This window comes from Lolium perenne, chromosome 1, assembly GCF_019359855.2.
Source record: "Lolium perenne isolate Kyuss_39 chromosome 1, Kyuss_2.0, whole genome shotgun sequence".
NCBI classification, from domain to species: Eukaryota; Viridiplantae; Streptophyta; class Magnoliopsida; order Poales; family Poaceae; genus Lolium; species Lolium perenne.
This window is the reverse complement of record NC_067244.2, coordinates 182,990,149-183,013,249: the sequence shown is the minus strand read 5'-3', so window position 1 is coordinate 183,013,249 and position 23,101 is coordinate 182,990,149. Positions and strand designations below refer to the sequence as shown.

The 23,101-nt window shown below is 45.5% G+C and overlaps 1 protein-coding gene across 3 annotated transcripts; it reads left to right on the top strand.

Moving 5' to 3' along the window:
• The first annotated feature begins 18,773 nt into the window (after positions 1 to 18,773).
• On the top strand, positions 18,774 to 22,777 carry LOC127315161 (B3 domain-containing protein Os06g0194400-like). 3 transcript variants are annotated; one of them, XM_051345696.2, is made up of 7 exons: positions 18,774 to 19,030; positions 19,223 to 19,261; positions 20,358 to 20,531; positions 20,657 to 20,938; positions 21,020 to 21,229; positions 21,904 to 21,981; positions 22,356 to 22,777. In XM_051345696.2, the coding sequence occupies exons 3-6, from the start codon at positions 20,403 to 20,405 to the stop codon at positions 21,946 to 21,948; spliced, it is 666 nt and encodes a 221-aa protein (XP_051201656.1). In that variant the 5' UTR covers positions 18,774 to 19,030; positions 19,223 to 19,261; positions 20,358 to 20,402; the 3' UTR covers positions 21,949 to 21,981; positions 22,356 to 22,777. The 3 variants fall into 3 exon arrangements, with proteins under 3 accessions (XP_051201656.1, XP_071676399.1, XP_051201652.1); XM_071820298.1 differs by having other exon boundaries at positions 19,223 to 19,275; XM_051345692.2 differs by lacking the exon at positions 19,223 to 19,261.
• Positions 22,778 to 23,101: the final 324 nt, after the last annotated feature.

The following is a 23,101-nucleotide window of genomic DNA, read 5'->3' as shown; positions in this document are numbered from 1 at the left end:
GGTGTGGTGCTAGTGATGTAGAGGTTAAGGTGATGATGGTAAATCAAAGATGGGTGCTATGTGGTGGATGGAAGAAGATTGTTGCTTGATATGGAACTTACCTTTGAAATTTTGGGAGAGGTAGAGATGAACATTTGAGTAAAATAGGTCTTAAAGGCATAGAATATTCTTTAAAAAAATTATATTTGGCAACACAAAGTGCAAGAATGGCATATGTAACAAAACCATGTTTTTATTTTAAAGCCAAAACAAAATGTGCTATAGCACTAAATTTTTAGGGTGAAAATGGGATGATGTGAAATAACATTCACATCCTCCATTTTAGTTGAGAAAACACTTTTGAAAGCTTTGATGAAGCTAGAGGTTATTTTGTGGCTAAAACTAGAAAAGAATAGAAATAGGGCTTTTGGGAATTTTTCCCAAAAGAGAAAGTAAAACACTTGGAGGAGTGATCTCAAGGGTAGAGTGGTGGCTACAGGATGTAACTACCATCTTCACTCTTGGTTTTGTGGAGGTTAATCTTGGAATAAAGATAAACACAAGATAAGAGAGGAGCAAGTGATCTAGTGCTGAAATAGTGGATAGGGTGCAAGATCAAATGAAAGTAAGAATTGTGGGGGTAGATTGGGACATGCAAGACGTGGAAGTTGTAGAGGGTGTTGCATAGATGAGATCCATGCATTGAGGTCACCAATAACAGTTGTGGGTGCTTCAAAAACAACTGCCAAAGTTTGAACATTTTAAGCCTGCCAAAACATCTTATTGACTTGGCTTCAAAATCATCAAGGATAAGTGGGTGTATGAGTGATCTGGTTCAAGGCAAGGACATGGTTGGGAAGTGCTCAAGATAAGGTAGGTCTAGGACCAAGTGCATTGCCTTAGATGGCAAAGGGGTAGCTTAATCTAGGGGTTCCAAAATGGAACCTTAAATATATTTTGGGACTTAGCCAAAATTTATGATGCCTTAGGGTTTTTGACTAGGGTAAGAGAGAAGGTTGTATAAAGGTGGTAGATGATCCCATGTTTTGAATTCAAGGATAATTTTACCACTAGAGGTGTTGTTCTTTGAGGTAGCTCAAGACAAAACTCAACAAGCAAATCAGGACAATTCATCTACCAAAGAGATCAAAGCATTTCATTATGACAAACAGATCAAGGCAATTCATCTAATTAGTTTATAGAAAAAGTTTTTGTTCCCCCTAATTTTTGCACTAAGGACAAAAAACATGGTTGCAAAAGTTGGGGTGTTACACCCGGGTGTTCTGGAAGCTTCGTGGAATTCTAAGATGCTGGGCGTTGATTTCGTCCGATTCCGAGAATATTTCCTTACTAGGATTTCTGAAACCAAAAACAGCAGAAAACAGCAACTGGCACTTTGGCATCTCGTCAATAGGTTAGTTCCGGAAAACGCATAAATATGACATAAAGTGTGAACAAAACATGTAGGTATTGTCATAAAACAAGCATGGAACATAAGAAATTATCGATACGTTGGAGACGTATCAGCATCCCCAAGCTTAGTTCCTACTCGTCCCGAGTAGGTAAACGATAACAAAGATAATTTCTGAAGTGACATGCTACCAACATAATCTTAATCATACTATTGCAAGGTATATGAGATGAATGCAGCGATTCAAAGCAATGGTAAAGACAATGATTAAACAACTGAATCATATAGCAAAGACTTTTCATGAATAGTACTTTCAAGACAAGCATCAATAAGTCTTGCATAAGAGTTAACTCATAAAGCAATAGATTCTAAATAAAGGCATTGAAGCAACACAAATGAAGATATAAGTTTCAGCAGTTGCTTTCAACTTGTAACATGTATATCTCATGGATAGTTGTCAACATAAAGTAAAATAATAAGTGCAATAAGCAAGCATGTAAGAATCAATGCACAGTTGACACAAGTGTTTGCTTCTAAGATGGAAGGAAATAGGTAAACTGACTCAACATTGAAGTAAAAGAATGGCCCTTCGAAGAGGGAAGCATGGATTGCTATATTTGTGCTAGAGCTTTTATTTTGAAAACAAGAAACAATTTTGTCAATGGTAGTAATAAAGCATATGCATTATGTAAATTATATCCTACAAGTTGCAAGCCTCATGCATAGATTACCAATAGTGCCCGCACCTCGTCCTAATTAGCTTGGATTTACATGGATTATCATTGCATAACATATGTTTTAACCAAGTGTCACAAAGGGGTACCTCTATGCCGCTTTGTACAAAGGTCTAAGGAGAAAGTTCGCATTGGATTTCTCGCTTTTGATTATTCTCAACTTAGACATCCATACTGGACAACATAGACAACAGATAATGGACTCCTCTTTAATGCATAAGCATTCAACAACAAATAATATTCTCATAAGAGATTGAGGTTTGTTGTCCAAACTGAAACTTCCACCATGGATCATGGCTTTAGTTAGCGGCCCAATGTTCTTCTCTAACAATATGCATACTCAAACCATTTGATCATGATAAATCACCCTTACTTCAGACAAGACGAACATGCATAGCAACTCACATGATATTCAACAAAGAAATAGTTGATGGCGTCCCCAGGAACATGGTTATCGCTCAACAAGCAACTTATTAAGAAATAAGATACATAAGTACATATTCAATACCACAATAGTTTTTAGGCTATTTGTCCCATGAGCTATATATTGCAAAGATAAAGAATAGAAATTTTAAAGGTAGCACTCAAGCAATTTACTTTGGAATGGCGGAGAAATACCATGTAGTAGGTAGGTATGGTGGACACAAATGGCATAGTTTTTGGCTCAAGGATTTTGGATGCACGAGAAGTAATCCCTCTCAATACAAGGCTTAGGCTAGCAAGGTTGTTTGAAGCAAACACAAGTATGAACCGGTACAGCAAAACTCACATAAGAACATATTGCAAGCATTATAAGACTCTACACTGTCTTCCTTGTTGTTCAAACCCTCACCAGAAAATATCTAGACTTAGAGAGACCAATCATGCAAACCAAATTTTAACAAGCTCTATGTATTTCTTCACTAATAGGTGCAAAGTATATGATGCAAGAGCTTAAACATGAGCACAACAATTGCCAAGTATCAAATTATTCAAGACATTATACCAATTACCACATGTACCATTTTCTGTTTCCAACCATATAACAATGAACGAAGCAATTTCAACCTTCGCCATGAACATTAAAAATAAAGCCAAGAACACATGTGTTCATATGAACCAGCGGAGCGTGTCTCTCTCCCATACAAGCATGAATTTATTCAGAGAATGAAAATAACAAAACGAAAATAAAAGCACACAGACGCTCCAAGTAAAGTACATAAGATGTGACGGAATAAAAATATAGTTTCAATAGAAGAAACCTGATAAGTTGATGAAGAAGGGGATGCCTTGGGCATCCCCAAGCTTAGACGCTTGAGTCTTCTTGAAATATGCAGGGATGAACCACGGGGGCATCCCCAAGCTTAGACTTTTCACTCTTCTTGATGATATATCATCCTCCTCTCTTGACCCTTGAAAACTTCCTCCACACCAAACTCGAAACAAACTCATTAGAGGGTTAGTGCATAATCAAAATTCACATGTTCAGCGGTGACACAATCATTCTTAACACTTCTGGACATTGCACAAAGCTACTGGAGGTTAATGGAATAAAGAAATCCATCCAGCACAGCAAAAGAGGCAATGTGAAATAAAAGGCAGAATCTGTCAAAACAGAACAGTCCGTAAAGACGAATTTTTTAGAGGCACCAGACTTGCTCAGATGAAAATGCTCAAATTAAATGAAAGTTAAGTACATATATGAGGATCACGCACGTAAATTGGCTTATTTTTCTGAGTTACCTACAGACGTAGCGACTCAATTTCGTGACAGCAAGAAAACTGTTTCTGCGCAGTAATCCAAATCTAGTATCAACTCTACTATCAAAGACTTTACTTGGCACAACAATGCAATAAAATAAAGATAAGGAGAGGTTTCTACAGTAGTAACAACTTCCAAGACACAAATATAAAACAAAGTACTGTAGTAAAATAAACACATGGGTTATCTCCCAAGAAGTTCTTTCTTTATAGCCATTAAGATGCGCTCAGCAGTTTTAATGATGCACTCGCAAGAAATAGTATTTGAAGCAAAAGAGAGCATCAAGAGGCAAATTCAAAACAAATTTAAGCCTAACATGCTTCCTATGAAAGGGAATCTTGTAAATAAACAAGTTCATGAAGCATAATGCAACAAGCATGGAAAGACTAGACAAGCGCAACTTCAAGATTTTCGGCAAAAAGAGAGGTGTTTTAGTAACATGAAAACTTCTACAACCATTTCCTCTCTCATAATAACTTTCAGTAGCATCATGAACAAACTCAAAAATATAACTATCACATGAAACATTCTTATCATGAGCTTCATGCATAAAATTATTACTACTCCCAACATAAGCATAGTCATTCTTATTAATTGTAGTGGGAGCAAATTCAACATAGTAGCTATCATCAAATATAGGAGGCATATTGTAATCATAATCAAATTTATCCTCCATAGTAGGCAGCACCAAAAGACTACTATCATTATAATAATCATAAATAGGAGGCAAAGTATCATCAAAGTAAATTTTCTCCTCAATGCTTGGGGGACTAAAAATATCATGCTCATCAAAACCAGCTTCCCCAAGCTTAGAATTTTCCATATCATTAGCAACAATGGTGTTCAAAGCGTTCATACTAATATGTTCCATAGGTTTTTTAATTTTCGCATCAAACCATCCATGTCTTAACTCAGGAAATAGATTAAAAAGCTCCATGTTGCTTTCCATTATGCCTAACTAGTGTAAACAAGAAACAAAAAGATGCAATTGCAGGATCTAAAGGAAATAGCTTCGAGCACTCACAACGGTACCGGAAAATAGCTTAGTAGATGAGATCCGGAGTGTGAGTACCTTTTACCTTTCCTCCCCGGCAATGGCGCCAGAAAAGTGCTTGATGTCTACTCACGCTTCTATTCATGTAGACAGTGTTGGGCCTCCAAGAGCAGAGGTTTGTAGAACAGCAGCAAGTTTCCCTTAAGTGGATCACCCAAGGTTTATTGAACTCAGGGAGGAAGAGGTCAAAGATATCCCTCTCAAGCAACCCTGCAACCACAATACAAGAAGTCTCTTGTGTCCCCAACACACCTAATACACTTGTCAGATGTATAGGTGCACTAGTTCGGCGAAGAGATAGTGAAATACAAGTGGTATGAATGAATATTAGTAGTAGCAATGGCGCCAGAAAAGTGCTTGCTGGCGTGCAGTAAGTAGAGATGCAGCAGAACAGTAAATAAGCGATGATTACAGTATTCGGAAACAAGGCCTAGGGATAATACTTTCACTAGTGGACACTCTCAACATTGATCACATAATAAAACCACTCTACACTCTCTTGTTGGATGATGAACACCACTAATTGTGTAGGGCTACAAGAGACCTCAATGCCGGAGTTAACAAGCTCCACAATATTCGATATTCATATTTAAATAACCTTAGAGTGCATGATAGATGATTGCAATTATACCAAGTACTAACATAGCATGCGCACTGTCACCATCATACTATGAAAGGAGGAATAGATCACATCAATACCATCATAGTAATAGTTAACTTCATAATCTACAAGAGATCATAATCATAAACTACGCCAAGTACTACATGATGCACACACTGTCACCATTACATCATGGAGGAGGAATAGAGTACTTCAATAACATCACTAGAGTAGCACATAGATGAATAGTGATACAAAACTCATATGAATCTCAATCATGTAAGGCAGCTCATGAGATCATTGTATTGAAGTACATAGGAGAGAGATTAACCACATAGCTACCGGTACAGCCCTTAGCCTCGATGGAGAACTACTCCCTCCTCATGGGAGACAGCAGCGTTGATGGAGATGGCGGTGGTGTCGATGGAGATGCCTTCCGGGGGCACTTCCCCATCCCGGCGGCGTGCCGGAACAGAGAGTTCTGTCCCCCGAATCTTGGCTTCGCGATGGCGGTGGCTCTGGAAGGTTTCTCATACCGTGGCTTTTCCGTCGAAGATTTAGGTCAGGGACCTTTAAATAGGCGAAGAGGCGGAGTCGGAGGGCTGACGAGGCGACGACACAATAGGGGGCGCCCCCCTGGGCCGCGCCGCCCTATCATCTGGTGGCCCTGTGGCCCACCTCTGGTCCTTCCCGGGTGTTCTGGAAGCTTCGTGGAATTCTAAGATGCTGGGCGTTGATTTCGTCCGATTCCGAGAATATTTCCTTACTAGGATTTCTGAAACCAAAAACAGCAGAAAACATCAACTGGCACTTCGGCATCTCGTCAATAGGTTAGTTCCGGAAAATGCATAAATATGACATAAAGTGTGAACAAAACATGTAGGTATTGTCATAAAACAAGCATGGAACATAAGAAATTATCGATACGTTGGAGACGTATCAGCATCCCCAAGCTTAGTTCCTACTCGTCCCGAGTAGGTAAACGATAACAAAGATAATTTCTGAAGTGACATGCTACCAACATAATCTTAATCATACTATTGCAAGGTATATGAGATGAATGCAGCGGTTCAAAGCAATGGTAAAGACAATGATTAAACAACTGAATCATATAGCAAAGACTTTTCATGAATAGTACTTTCAAGACAAGCATCAATAAGTCTTGCATAAGAGTTAACTCATAAAGCAATAGATTCTAAATAAAGGCATTGAAGCAACAGAAAGGAAGATATAAGTTTCAGCAGTTGCTTTCAACTTGTAACATGTATATCTCATGGATAGTTGTCAACATAAAGTAAAATAATAAGTGCAATAAGCAAGCATGTAAGAATCAATGCACAGTTGACACAAGTGTTTGCTTCTAAGATGGAAGGAAATAGGTAAACTGACTCAACATTGAAGTAAAAGAATGGCCCTTCGAAGAGGGAAGCATGGATTGCTATATTTGTGCTAGAGCTTTTATTTTGAAAACAAGAAACAATTTTGTCAACGGTAGTAATAAAGCATATGCATTATGTAAATTATATCCTACAAGTTGCAAGCCTCATGCATAGATTACCAATAGTGCCCGCACCTCGTCCTAATTAGCTTGGATTTACATGGATTATCATTGCATAACATATGTTTTAACCAAGTGTCACAAAGGGGTACCTCTATGCCGCCTGTACAAAGGTCTAAGGAGAAAGTTCGCATTGGATTTCTCGCTTTTGATTATTCTCAACTTAGACATCCATACCGGGACAATATAGACAACAGATAATGGACTCCTCTTTAATGCATAAGCATTCAACAACAGATAATATTCTCATAAGAGATTGAGGTTTGTTGTCCAAACTGAAACTTCCACCATGGATCATGGCTTTAGTTAGCGGCCCAATGTTCTTCTCTAACAATATGCATACTCAAACCATTTGATCATGATAAATCACCCTTACTTCAGACAAGACGAACATGCATAGCAACTCACATGATATTCAACAAAGAAATAGTTGATGGCGTCCCCAGGAACATGGTTATCGCTCAACAAGCAACTTATTAAGAAATAAGATACATAAGTACATATTCAATACCACAATAGTTTTTAGGCTATTTGTCCCATGAGCTATATATTGCAAAGATAAAGAATAGAAATTTTAAAGGTAGCGCTGCTGACGTGTGAGTTGGATTGCAACGGCCCCAGAAAGTAGCTTCCTTGTGACGGTAACGCACTCGTCCGTTGGGAACCCCAAGAGGAAGGTATGATGTTGTACATCAGCAAGTTTTCCCTCAGTAAGAAACCAAGGTTTATCGAACCAGTAGGAGCCAAGAAGCACGTTGAAGGTTGATGGCGGCGAGATGTAGTGCGGCGCAACACCAGGGATTCCGGCGCCAACGTGGAACCTGCACAACACAATCCAAGTACTTTGCCCCAACGAAACAGTGAGGTTGTTAATCTCACCGGCTTGCTGTAACAAAGGATTAGATGTATAGTGTGGATGATGATTGTTTGCAGAGAATAGTAGAACAAGTATTGCAGTAGATTGTATTCGATTAAAAGAATGGACCGGGGTCCACAGTTCACTAGAGGTGTCTCTCCCATAAGATAAATAGCATGTTGGGTGAACAAATTACAGTTGGGCAATTGACAAATAGAGAGGGCATGACAATGCACATACATGACATGATGAGTATTGTGAGATTTAATTGGGCATTACGACAAAGTACATAGACCGCTATCCAGCATGCATCTATGCCTAAAAAGTCCACTTTCAGGTTATCATCCGAACCCCTTCCAGTATTAAGTTGCAAACAACAGACAATTGCATTAAGTATGGTGCGTAATGTAATCAATAACTACATCCTCGGACATAGCATCAATGTTTTATCCCTAGTGGCAACAGCACATCCACAACCTTAGAACTTTCTGTCACTGTCCCAGATTTAATGGAGGCATGAACCCACTATCGAGCATAAATACTCCCTCTTGGAGTTAAGAGTAAAAACTTGGCCAGAGCCTCTACTAATAACGGAGAGCATGCAAGATCATAAACAACACATAGGTAATAGATTGATAATCAACATAACATAGTATTCTCTATCCATCGGATCCCAACAAACGCAACATATAGCATTACAGATAGATGATCTTGATCATGTTAGGCAGCTCACAAGATCCGACAATGATAGCACAATGGGGAGAAGACGACCATCTAGCTACTGCTATGGACCCATAGTCCAGGGGTGAACTACTCACACATCAATCCGGAGGCGACCATGGCAGTGTAGAGTCCTCCGGGAGATGATTCCCCTCTCCGGCAGGGTGCCGGAGGCGATCTCCTGAATCCCCCGAGATGGGATTGGCGGCGGCGGCGTCTCTGGAAGGTTTTCCGTATCGTGGCTCTCGGTACTGGGGGTTTCGCGACGAAGGCTATTTGTAGGCGGAAGGGCAGGTCAAGAGGCGCCACGGGGGGCCCACACAACAGGGCCGCGCGGGCCCCTTGCTGGCCGCGCCGCCCTGGTGTCTGGCCACCTCGTGGCCCCACTTCGTAAGTCCTCCGGTCTTCTGGAAGCTTCGTGGAAAAATAGGGCCCTGGGCTTTGATTTCGTCCAATTCCGAGAATATTTCCTTACTAGGATTTCTGAAACCAAAAACAGCAGAAAACAACAACTGGCTCTTCGGCATCTCGTTAATAGGTTAGTGCCAGAAAATGCATAAATATGACATAAAGTATGCATAAAACATGTAGATATCATCAATAATGTGGCATGGAACATAAGAAATTATCGATACGTCGGAGACGTATCAAGCGCTCAAGCAATTTACTTTGGAATGGCGGAGAAATACCATGTAGTAGGTAGGTATGGTGGACACAAATGGCATAGTTTTTGGCTCAAGGATTTTGGATGCACGAGAAGTAATCCCTCTCAATACAAGGCTTAGGCTAGCAAGGTTGTTTGAAGCAAACACAAGTACGAACCGGTACAGCAAAACTCACATAAGAACATATTGCAAGCATTATAAGACTCTACACTGTCTTCCTTGTTGTTCAAACCCTCACCAGAAAATATCTAGACTTAGAGAGACCAATCATGCAAACCAAATTTTAACAAGCTCTATGTATTTCTTCACTAATAGGTGCAAAGTATATGATGCAAGAGCTTAAACATGAGCACAACAATTGCCAAGTATCAAATTATTCAAGACATTATACCAATTACCACATGTAGCATTTTCTGTTTCCAACCATATAACAATGAACGAAGCAATTTCAACCTTCGCCATGAACATTAAAAATAAAGCTAAGAACACATGTGCTCATATGAACCAGCGGAGCGTGTCTATCTCCCATACAAGCATGAATTTATTCAGAGAATGAAAATAACAAAACAAAAATAAAAGCACACAGACGCTCCAAGTAAAGTACATAAGATGTGACGGAATAAAAATATAGTTTCAATAGAAGAAACCTGATAAGTTGATGAAGAAGGGGATGCCTTGGGCATCCCCAAGCTTAGACGCTTGAGTATTCTTGAAATATGCAGGGATGAACCACGGGGGCATCCCCAAGCTTAGACTTTTCACTCTTCTTAATCATATATCATCCTCCTCTCTTGACCCTTGAAAACTTCCTCCACACCAAACTCGAAACAAACTCATTAGAGGGTTAGTGCATAATCAAAATTCACATGTTCAGAGGTGACACAATCATTCTTAACACTTCTGGACATTGCACAAAGCTACTGGAGGTTAATGGAACAAAGAAATCCATCCAACACAGCAAAAGAGGCAATGTGAAATAAAAGGCAGAATCTGTCAAAACAGAACAGTCCGTAAAGATGAATTTTTTAGAGGCACCAGACTTGCTTAGATGAAAATGCTCAAATTGAATGAAAGTTGCGTACATATCTGAGGATCACGCACGTAAATTGGCTTATTTTTCTGAGTTACCTACAGACGTAGAGACTCAATTTCGTGACAGCAAGAAAACTGTTTCTGCGCAGTAATCCAAATCTAGTATCAACTCTACTATCAAAGACTTTACTTGGCACAACAATGCAATAAAATAAAGATAAGGAGAGGTTTCTACAGTAGTAACAACTTCCAAGACACAAATATAAAACAAAGTACTGTAGTAAAATAAACACATGGGTTATCTCCCAAGAAGTTCTTTCTTTATAGCCATTAAGATGGGCTCAGCAGTTTTAATGATGCACTCGCAAGAAATAGTATTTGAAGCAAAAGAGAGCATCAAGAGGCAAATTCAAAACAAATTTAAGCCTAACATGCTTCCTATGAAAGGGAATCTTGTAAATAAACAAGTTCATGAAGCATAATGCAACAAGCATAGAAAGACTAGACAAGCGCAACTTCAAGATTTTCAGCAAAAAGAGAGGTGTTTTAGTAACATGGAAACTTCTACAACCATATTTTCCTCTCTCATAATAACTTTCAGTAGCATCATGAACAAACTCAACAATATAACTATCACATGAAACATTCTTATCATGAGCTTCATGCATAAAATTATTACTACTCCCAACATAAGCATAGTCATTCTTATTAATTGTAGTGGGAGCAAATTCAACATAGTAGCTATCATCAAATATAGGAGGCATATTGTAATCATAATCAAATTTATCCTCCATAGTAGGCGGCACCAAAATACTACTATCATTCTAATCATCATAAATAGGAGGCAAAGTATCATCAAAGTAAATTTTCTCCTCAATGCTTGGGGGACTAAAAATATCATGCTCATCAAAACCAGCTTCCCCAAGGTTAGAATTTTCCATATCATTAGCAACAATGGTGTTCAAAGCGTTCATACTAATATGTTCCATAGGTTTTTTAATTTTCGCATCAAACCATCCATGTCTTAACTCAGGAAATAGATTAAAAAGCTCCATGTTGCTTTCCATTATGCCTAACTAGTGTAAACAAGAAACAAAAAGATGCAATTGCAGGATCTAAAGGAAATAGCTTCGAGCACTCACAACGGTACCGGAAAATAGCTTAGTAGCCGAGATCCGGAGTGTGAGTACCTTTTACCTTTCCTCCCCGGCAATGGCGCCAGAAAAGTGCTTGATGTCTACTCACGCTTCTATTCCTGTAGACAATGTTGGGCCTCCAAGAGCAAAGGTTTGTAGAACAGCAGCAAGTTTCCCTTAAGTGGATCACCCAAGGTTTATCGAACTCAGGGAGGAAGAGGTCAAAGATATCCCTCTCAAGCAACCCTGCAACCACAATACAAGAAGTCTCTTGTGTCCCCAACACACCTAATACACTTGTCAGATGTATAGGTGCACTAGTTCGGCGAAGAGATAGTGAAATACAAGTGATGTGAATGAATATGAGTAGTAGCAACGGCGCCAGAAAAGTGCTTGCTGGCGTGCAGTAAGTAGAGATGCAGCAGAACAGTAAATAAGCGATGATTACAGTATTCGGAAACAAGGCCTAGGGATAATACTTTCACTAGTGGACACTCTCAACATTGATCACATAATAAAACCACTCTACACTCTCTTGTTGGATGATGAACACCACTAATTGTGTAGGGCTACAAGAGACCTCAATGCCGGAGTTAACAAGCTCCACAATATTCGATATTCATATTTAAATAACCTTAGAGTGCATGATAGATGATTGCAATTATACCAAGTACTAACATAGCATGCACACTGTCACCATCATACTATGAAAGGAGGAATAGATCACATCAATACCATCATAGTAATAGTTAACTTCATAATCTACAAGAGATCATAATCATAAACTACGCCAAGTACTACATGATGCACACACTGTCACCATTACATCATGGAGGAGGAATAGAGTACTTTAATAACATCACTAGAGTAGCACATAGATGAATAGTGATACAAAACTCATATGAATCTCAATCATGTAAGGCAGCTCATGAGATCATTGTATTGAAGTACATAGGAGAGAGATTAACCACATAGCTACCGGTACAGCCCTTAGCCTCGATGGAGAACTACTCCCTCCTCATGGGAGACAGCAGCGTTGATGGAGATGGCGGTGGTGTCGATGGAGATGCCTTCCGGGGGCACTTCCCCGTCCCGGCGGCGTGCCGGAACAGAGAGTTCTGTCCCCCGAATCTTGGCTTCGCGATGGCGGTGGCTCTGGAAGGTTTCTCATACCGTGGCTTTTCCGTCGAAGATTTAGGTCAGGGACCTTTAAATAGGCGAAGAGGCGGAGTCGGAGGGCTGACGAGGCGACGACACAATAGGGGGCGCCCCCCTGGGCCGCGCCGCCCTATCATCTGGTGGCCCTGTGGCCCACCTCTGGTCCTTCCCGGGTGTTCTGGAAGCTTCGTGGAATTCTAAGATGCTGGGCGTTGATTTCGTCCGATTCCGAGAATATTTCCTTACTAGGATTTCTGAAACCAAAAACAGCAGAAAACATCAACTGGCACTTCGGCATCTCGTCAATAGGTTAGTTCCGGAAAATGCATAAATATGACATAAAGTGTGAACAAAACATGTAGGTATTGTCATAAAACAAGCATGGAACATAAGAAATTATCGATACGTTGGAGACGTATCAAAGAGCAGGCCGACGTCGACGAGGAGGAGGACGCGCCTGAGCCCACGGGGACGTCGAAGGGGAGGAGGAAGAAAAGGAAGAAGAACTCGCCGCCGACCGAGCCGCAGATCAAATGGACGAGTAAAGAAGAGGAGTGCCTCGCCGAAGTTTGGAAGAACGTTTCAGTGAATGGCATTACCAGCGCCAATCAAAACTATGAGACGTATTGGTAGCGGGTCAAGTTGGCGTTCGACGAGCGCAAAATCGTCGATCCCTACTTTAACAAGACAATGATGATACGCGGCGACAAGGCCATGGACACCCATTGGGGGATCATGCAGGTGGGTTGCAGCAAGTGGCACGACATACATGTGGAGATCGAAGCTCGCCCAGTGAGCGGCGCCGACTTTGAGCAAAAGGTAATCTCACTCGCCGTGCCGTTCGTCGACCCTGGATCGCCGAGGTTTCATTTTGATTCGCCGACCTATCTTTGCAGATGAGGCGGGCGTCCGACATGTACAACGACGACACCGACGACCAACCGTTCAAGTACCTCAACGTCTTCACCTGCATCGAGAATTGCGAGAAGTGGGCGGACGTACGCTGGAACCTCGCGAAGAACAAGGACAAGCAGTACAATCCCGACGCTCCAGCCCCTACCGCATTGGCGGGCTGCCCTGATCCAGCCGAAAGGTTGCAGGCATCCTTCGACAAGTGCTAGGCCGACGCGAGGGCGCACGCCGCCGGGAGGGATGACAAGTACGACGTGCGGTGGAAGGAGATGCTCGCCAACCAGGGCGTCCCGATCGCCTTGTTGAAGGCAACCTCCGCGACGAAGAAGAGGAACATTGACCTGGCATTCCTGATCGGCGGCAACGATGGCAAGATGGACGAGGAGACGAGGGCTTGGTATGACGCCCATCGCCAAGACATCCTCCGGCCTCCGTCGACTGCTTCGTCCTACCCTTCAACGTCCACTCTCGCCGCTGTGACACCAGCGGCTGACGATGCATCGCTGCCTGATTCCGCTGCAGACATGGCGCATGAAGGGACCGCCGATGTGCCTGTTATCATCTAGTTTCTGTTTCGATCGCTGGAATGTGGCTGATTCAATTGCCGAACTATTGGGCGATGCTTTTGTGTAGCGGGAAGACGATTTTTTGAAACTATCTCCCTGATGAGCGAATGTCGGGGTGCGACTGGGAAAATGTTGCCACCCATGATCTTTTTTCATCCACTCCTACGTTTGTTAAGTCTGGATTTCCGACCGGAGGTCTCAAACGGCTGGAGATGCTCTAATATTTGCACGCACTGAGAGCATCTCCACCGGCGCCCCCTGATAGCGGCCCCGATAGCGATTTAGGGGCCGGGAGCGAAAATGGGCTCGCACCGGCGCGCCCCAAACGGCGCGGGCGATTTTTCGAGCCCAATAGAAGCGCCGGCAACCCCGTGCCGGCCCCTTGGCCAAGGGCGCGAATCAGGCGCGCCGGCGCCTCGCGAGGCTGAAAATTTTGGGCGTGGGAGCCACCTATCAGCCACACATCGACAAAATATACATCTTCTCCCCCAAAACCCAGTCCCCTCCGCCACTCATTTCTCCCGCCAGCCGCTCCATCTCCCATCCAACCTCCAACCCGAAAAACCCTCGTCGCCGCGCCATGCCACCGAAGAGAAAGGCTCCGACGAAGGCAGCGAAGCCGCCGACGAAGGCGCCGCCGAAGACGCGCACCGTCGCGCCGAAGGATAATCCGGCGACCATGTCGCAAGAGGAGTGGGACAAGGAGATGGAGCGTTGCTCCTTCATCATGGCCGACCGCAGAAGGCGTCGCATCGCCGCCCTCGACGCAGCAAAAGCGGCGGCCACTGTGGAAGCGTGCCTCAGCTTGGGCGGCGGCCTCAACACCATCTTGAGTTCAGCGTTGTCGCCGGGTAACTACGTGGGGTACAATGCGGACGTGTTGTTGATCTTGCAGATGCGGCTGTCGCAGATGGACGGCCGCGCCCGCTACTCCCCCGAGTACGAGGACAACGACATGACTATCGACAACAACGCGTTGTTCTCGCCGGATTCAGCGACAAGGGGCAGCGGCGCCTTACGTTTCCCCGACCTGAACTCGTCGCCTGACCTGTGCCGCACCGAGGGCCACGTGACAGACGACACCGGCATTCCCCGCCACCTCTTCCCCGACGACGGCAGACACACCCACCAGGTGTTCGGCAGCGTGTTCGGCATGTCCATGGGCGAGGATGAGGTGCGTCTCCTTACTTTTTATGTGTTTTGTGCATCGTAGACACCGGCGGCGACTGAAAGTTGGTAACTTTATGCATAGATTGCCACCGAGGAGGAGATCCTGAACGGCATCATACGCGGCCATGCCTATGAACCCCCCGTCGACGAGTATGAAGAAGAGGCCGACGAGGACGAAGGTGAGGAGGAGGTCCAGGAGGAGCTGATCGACACCGACACCGGCGTGACCACGATGAGGATGCACAGGCGTTCCGCCGGCACTCGTGGTCCAGGTGGAGGTCTTTGGAGGATGAATGTCTCATCGAGGCGTGGAAGCAAGTGAGCTGTTGCCCCATCACCGGCGCAAACCAAACTGGAGGCAAGTACTACAAGCGCATCCTCGGTTGCTTCAACGAGAAGAAGAACTATGGTGAGTACGCCAACATGGAGATGAATCGGAACGAGGGCGCCCTCTCTCACCGTTGGAACTTGATCAAGGCGGCGTGTAGCAAGTTCCATGGCTACTATGAGAAGATCAAGGCACGGAAGGAGAGCGGCAAGACGATGGTGGATTGGATATGATCTACGCCCATCTATTTGATGATCCATCTTGTTACATATCTATTTGATGATCCATCTTGTTACATATCTATTTGATTATCCATCTTGTTACATATCAAATGATGATCCAACTTGTTCTATATCTATTTGATGATCGATCTTGTTACATATCTATTTGATGATCCATCTATTTTCATATCTATTTGATGATCCAACTTGTTCCATATCTTGTTTTGCATCATGTATTGTTAGATGCTCCAAACCCTCGAAATGTACAAGCACCAAAACGAGGACAAAGACTTCCCCTTTATGCATTGCTACAACAAGCTACAAGGTTGCAAGAAATGGGATGGCCTCCTTCACACTCTACTGAAGGACAAGGAAGATGGGTCGGTCGATCCAGCCGGCGCCTCCACCGGGCGCCCCATTGGCAACAAGAAGGCCAAGGCCGAGAGGAATGCGGCACCGGTATTGGCAGCCATGGACGCCTCCATCGAGAAGATGATCACCTCATTCTCGGTGGAGAACAAGGAAGCGACTGATAGGGCCGCCGTCGTGTGGAAGGCAATCCTCGACAAGCAAGCCATGAAGATCGAGTTGGAGAGGGAGAGGGTGGAGGCGGCGAAGATGGAAGCTCACGCCGCCGCCATGAAGGCCACCAACGAAGCGACGCGGCTATCGTTGGCAAAAATGTCTCAAGAATCAAAGATCTTGATGGCCGACATGGAGAAGATGGACCCGTTGGCGTGGGCGTGGCACGAGATGTACAGCGAGCGCATCGGCCAAGAGGTGACGGCGGCGCGAGCTGCGTTGGTGTCTCCCCCGGCACCCTCCACGTTCATGTCTCCCCCGGCACCGTCCATGTTCATGTCTCCCTCGGCCCGCCGACGTTCATGCCTTCCCCAGCGACCATGGATCCTGTTGCAGCGACGGAGATGCCGCCGGGGCTCGACGCCGATGAGGAAGTCGTCGAGGTTGAGCCGCCCGTGACCTCGTTCATCTGATCATCTGGCTTGAAAGCCGTTTTTTGCGCCAGAGACGGCGATCTGGTGGCCGTGTGTTGGCCCAAACTTCATATTCGATAACCTATTCAAATTCGGTGGCCGTGCGTTGGCTCAAACTTTAAATTCGTAAACTTATTTAAATTTTATTCTTTTGTTTGAGTTTTCAAATTTAAATTATCTATTGGGTTTGTCGTGTGAGGCATGCCGGTGTGGGAGCAGCTCCCCTAAATGGAGAATGATGTGCCGACATCCCCATACGACATTGTCGGCGTACCTATCGGCGACTATTTGGGGGGGGGGGCGGTGGAGATGCTATGAGCGTCCTAATAGGGTATCCCTCATGGGGGCGACCAGCTTCAAATCAACTGGTGGCTCAGATTCACTGGCAGAGATTTGGCCTAGCAGGCCCAGGAAGGTGTAAGGGCATCTCCAACCGAGCGACCCAAACGGACGCGCTGGGCCGTCCGTTTTGGGCCGTTTGGGTGGCCGAGCGGACACCCGGACAGCGGCCCGCGTCCGCGTGTCCGGTTGGGTCGCACGCTACGCCCAACGCGGCGACCCAAAAAGACGCCACGTGGTTCGTCTTCCTTGCGCGGCGCAACGCCATGGCAGGCCTCGACGGGACAACAATGGCGGGCGGTAGAACGCATGGGAAAGTTCCCGCTCGCACCAAGGTTCCCGCGCGCGCGAAAATGCCATTGGCGCGCGCGCGCCCAACTTTCCCGCCCAAGGCCGCCGGCTATAAAAGACGGCGGCGGTCTCACAGATCTCATCACACCCCGCTCCGGCGTCCTCTCCCCCTCCACCTTCTCTGGCGCCCTCTGTCGCCATGCCGCGCACTCTGGAGGCCACGTGGGCCAAGCTCTCCCTCGCCGCCCGGGCCAGGTTCCCGCGGACGGAGGAGGAGGAGCGCGCGGACGCGCGGTGGGTCGCCGACGACGAGGCGCTCCGTGTCGCTGCCAAGGCGGCGGCGAAGAAGGATGAGGACACGGAGATGGTGGAGGCGGCCGCAGACGGCTGGCACGAGACCGCAGACGGGTGGTACGAGGCCGCGGAGGAGGGGGGCGCCGCGGAGGAGGATCCCGTCGCCGCGGAGGACCTCGCGCTGGCGAACATCAACGCCGCCATCGAGGAGCGGCTCGCCGACCTCACGCGCGTGACGAAGGAGCACGAGGCCACCTGCCGGGCCGGCCGTCGCCGACTAGGCGACCTCCTCGGCCAGAAGAACCAGCTCCTCGCTATGCGAGCAGCCCGCCACCTCATCCAGCTGCCCTCGCGCGCGATCGGGAGGCTGTTGCGTCAGCGGAGCGCGGCCGACAAGAGCGCATGCGCCGGCGGAACGAGAACCACGAGGCCCAGCCGGCCGCGTCCGCCTGGAGGCGCGGACCGCTGTGGAACGCGCCGTCCTGCAGGAGCTGGAGCTATGCGGGAAGCGGATGGTGCCGCCGCAGGAGGCGGAGCGCGAGCGCGCCCGAGGTGCGAGGGCGGAAAGGAGAAGGATGAAGGCCTCCGTCGCGCCACCCAGCTTGTAAGCTGGAGTGGAATCCTCACGCGTACAGGCCGCCCGCGTCGAGTGAAATCTACGGCCCCGACGGCGCGTCGGCGAGGAGTCGGCGGCCCCGTACGTATTAGGATAGAAGTAGTAGATTAAAAAAATGTAATGGCTACCTTTTTAATGAAGAAAAGTTAGTTCTGCCTATGACACGCGGGCCAGGGGCGGACAAGGGACGGACGCGAGCGGCCAGCCATCGGCTTCCGCGGCCACGTAAACTTGTCCCAGATTTGAACCGAGTTTGGATTGTCTCGGACGCCCCGACCATCTATTTTAGGGATGAGTCTGCGCGGGCCAGTTTTTTATCCGGTTCGACCATCCGGACGGGCGTGGACGGGATGGACCGCTCGGTTGGAGATGACCTAAAGTAAAGTATGAGGGGAAAAAGAGAGAACGCACGGCCACACGGCCACACGCCAGAGCGGCCGAGCCCCTCGACACGCCGCCGCCGACGCATCCACCTGACCAGCGGCCAACGCCTCCACCTCGCACACGCCCTAGAACGCCGCCGCCGACTCCATCTCGGACGCGTCCACCGCCCCAATCTCAGCTCGTTCCTCCACGTCGACTCGTCTCCCAGATCGGCAAGGCGACCCGTTCGTGCTTCACACCGCCGGCCCAATCTCCGCCTGACGCAGTAGGTTCGTGTTCCCCTCCATCATCCCTGATCTCTCCCTCTCTCCAACAACAGTATATCCATGCTAGTTTTTCTGTATCTATCTGTCTCATCGCTGAGAATGTGTTCATTCAATCTCTCTCTTTTTCTTTTTTTGAGTTTTTTTTTATTCCATCTCAAGTCCAATGCAAATAACTGAAGCCACCCATCGTGCTAGGCTGCTAGAAATGGACCAATGGTATTTCATGGTTTCTAGGTATGTACAGTCAGGTACTTCTCCTGTTCCAGCAATGACATCCCTGATCTGTAGAATTGGTTCTCTTCGCATGTCAGCATATGACTGCATCAGTACGTCTATCCTAACCTTGCAAGAAGTTGCAAAGTAGCTGCTGTTTGTTTGTATCCCTTTTGTTACTTCGTTGATGTGTGCAACCTTGCCGGTTAATCAGATATGATGCTGTGTCTATTGTGATTGAATCAGTATTGGTTATTTGTTGCATGAGTAACTGAAGGCTGGTGTGCTGCATCTGTTCCGTTGGGAAAATGGCAAAGTAGTTTCATCTCGGGCTGCATGTTTATTTATTGCGTATCTGCAACTATTGCTTTTGATCATGCAAATGCATTCTTCGCAGGTAGTTTGTTGATTCTAGTTCTTTGCATCTGCAATAGGTTTATAGGTTTTCAACTGCAAATCTATGTGTTAGAGCTGAAGAAAATACCCACAAAAAACTGACTATCCTCTTCAATAATCCGTGCTGCTGTAATCTATAAATAGAGGTCATGCATGCATGGGTGATATATAGTCAGAAGGATATATTTTCCGGTTCACCGAATCATAACCTTAGACTGCCTATTTTTTTTAAGTTTTTACCAAGTCTGCTTATCTATCAACCTCTGTGCATCTGTTTGCAAAATGCAGAGGTGTAAGAAAATGTCCCCTTACCTGTATGTAACGAGTCAGGGATGAAAAGGGAAAATCTTTACTGTAAGGCGTAAGCTAAATTGTACCCATTGGACTGCAAGCACAATCACATAATAGTTGCAGAATGTTTTTTATAGCTATACTAGGTAGTGCTCAAAGATTGGTTGTACCAAATCTTGAGTAGCTCACAAAGAATGAGATGGGCCTGTGGGCCACCTGCTTGGATGATAGTAGGATAATAAAACTCGGAAAGTCCCAACTCCAGCATCGGTGCGTCCTGGCATCCTGGGTTTGAGGCTTTAACTTCGCTCCACTTCTCTTCACCAAATTTGAACGCTACCGCCTACCTACGATGGTTCCCCAAATTTAGTTCCTTCAGTTGTTGATAGTTCTACTCGAAATGCCCATTTCATTTTCCTCCTCCAAACAGCCCAAAGAACAACTAAAGCAGCAGAGGAAAAGCGAGGTGAGGAAAATGGACGAGGCGAACTCGTACGAGGAGCAGCGCAGGAGGCAGATCGAGCAGAACAAGCGCAAGCTGGATGAGCTGCGGGTGCACAAGCTCTCTGCTGCCGTCCGCCAGGCCGCCGCCAAGCCCATGCCGGTCAGTCAGATCCACTCTCCTCCGGGACAAAATGTCCTGCCTTCATTCTCGAAAATAAAATGTCCTGCCTTCTCATCTTCGTTGTCTCGTTGCTGACCCCGTCTGGTGTTTGCTCGCTGCCGCAGGCCAAGCTGCGGATGCCTCGGAATCCGAGGCTGGACGCCCCGACCCGATGGTCCGGCCGCATCGCCAGCCTCCTGGAGCAGCCCGACTACCGCGTCAGGAAGGCGAATGGCGATGTAAAGAACGAATCACCTGATCCAGTTCCAGTTCCAGTGTACGCGACCGACGAAGAGAGAGCCTATGCATTCACCAAGGCCGAACAGCTCAACGGCCAGCTGGGCTCCGACCACCCAACCTTCATCAAGCCTATGTCCCACGGTTCCGCCAAAAAATCGAGGCATCTGGTATGGCAAAAACATTCCATGTTGGTCTATTGTAATGTGCTCAATTGGTTCTTTGATGGTAATTTGTTGGCTATATGGCAGAATATCCCAGGGCACTTCAGGCAGTATCTCCCCGTGCATGATGAGATGATGGTTCTGGTGGATGAGGCGAATGACGAGTTTGACGTGCTCTACCGTATCAGCCACACTCATCGTATGTGTCTCAACGGGTGGAGAACGTATTCTGCTTACCATGAGCTGGCTGATGGTGACTGCTTGGTGTTCCAGCAGATAGAGAGGAGAAAATTCAAGGTGAGGTTCAACCTGTTCTTCACACGCGATCTTAATTAGATGAGTGTTTTGAGAAAAGAAAGTTGCTCTCAGTGGCATGACTGGAACACAGGGTTTTTCAGGGACCCTGCATCGTATCCAGCAACAATGGATACTCGGTTCGTATCAGATTTGTGTGCTATTAGCCTTTATGATTCTGCGAATTCCTTGCTACTATGTTAGTTACTGCCTTACTGGACTGATCCTCATTAATGTATGAGTCCACAATTTTTGTTCATCCACGCAGTATTTTCTGACTACTCATCCACGCAGTGTTTTGAAGTTGATTGAGTACAATATGGAAAAGAACGGTTCTGGCCATATAATAACTAGAGCTAATTGCCTACAAGCATCTTTGTTTCTGCACGCTGTAGACTTGAATTATTGCACAGTGCCGCATGCATATCTATAATTGTAACTAGGAACTGTCTTTAATTATAGAAAGAGTGAGAAATCGTGCATGTTTGGACATTCAGAATTTAACATGAAGTACAGGAAAGATTACTATTGTTCTACAGAATTTTTCTATTTCAACCAGATCTATAAAAGAAGTGTTCAAATATTACCTTTCCATAGCCTGACTTTAATTGTATATCAAAATTAGGGATTCTTGTAAGGCCTAGTAATGGTTTAAATCCATTCATGTCGTGATGCAGGTTTATATAGCTAGAGCGAGTTCTTACAACAAAAATGACCACTGATGGTGCGAGCTTCCAATAGTGCCAGCAGAGAAGGTAAAGTGTTTCTTACCTTGGTTTGCGTTGGTTTAACCGTTCAATTGGTTTTGTAAATATCTAGTTCCAAATGCTTGTCTTTGTGTAGCAGCTCAATTCATAATTACCAAGTTCACTTGGAAGATGTAATGTAGAAACGTATTCAAGTAGACACTGTATTAGTCAAAGCAGAGCACACAAGTTCTATTCAGCTCAAGTTAACCTCTTCACTTCATTCTGCTTGCTGATGTTTCTATATTCTGACTTGGCTGTTCTGGGTTGGTTATTAGATCAACATTACTCGATGGTGATCTCAGTTTGATTCTTCTTACAAGATGGAAACGGCAGTATGTATTTGACATAAAAGTATGATATATGTGATTTTCTGGCTGCAGGTGAAATGCATATTTTCAATTGCGAATTGGGATGGGCAGCTGAGAACATGTGGCTCGCTGCTTTTTTTTTGGAATTTGGAGGGTGACAGGCTCTCAACCTAAGGAGACGTACATGAGCATTTGTTCCTTTGGCCAAAGTGGTAGCCAAGATGAAAAGCTTGGATGACCTGTTGATTGCTCTGTTGCAAAAACTGAGCCTGGTTGTTGGTAACAAACTTGCTCGGTTAGTAGTTATTTTAGTACCCAATGTTTGTAGTTTAGGTGTTTGCATATCTTCTGACGGGTCAGTCAGATGCCATGAACATTGAGAATCAGCAGCTGCAACGCGAATCTGCAGCAAGAAACTGCGCATGTGGTGCATGCGCTCCAACTGCGCAGCGAGAATTAATCTCAATGAATTTGTTATTTCTTCCCCGTTTTAATCATGAACTGTTTTTGCAGTGAATTGTTCTCTCAGTTTTGCCGGTGTGCTGCAGAATTTTGTATGGTGATTACTCTTCCACCCCCTGCATTGATTGGATCAATTGCATTGAGCCTGGTGGCTCGGAGGTGATACGCAAGCGCCATGTCGTGAGCCTGAGCGGCATTCTCTCCTGAGATGTTCCATTATTTCGCATCCTTGATTACTGTAGCATGCTGTGATTAGGCTTTTGCCCAGCTGCCGTTTCCATCGGTTTGGCATGCTGTGAGGAGAGGAGAAAGAATTCACTGAAGCACAAACGAAATGGACAACCAACTGGCCCACC

What these genes read in the sequence shown, in the direction of transcription:
- LOC127315161 (XM_071820298.1), top strand. An exon ending in CCAAAAAATCGAGGCATCTG is followed by an intron (nt 20,939 to 21,019) that starts GTATGGCAAAAA and finishes GCTATATGGCAG; the next exon opens with AATATCCCAGGGCACTTCAG. An exon ending in TAGAGAGGAGAAAATTCAAG is followed by an intron (nt 21,230 to 21,903) that starts GTGAGGTTCAAC and finishes GTCGTGATGCAG; the next exon opens with GTTTATATAGCTAGAGCGAG.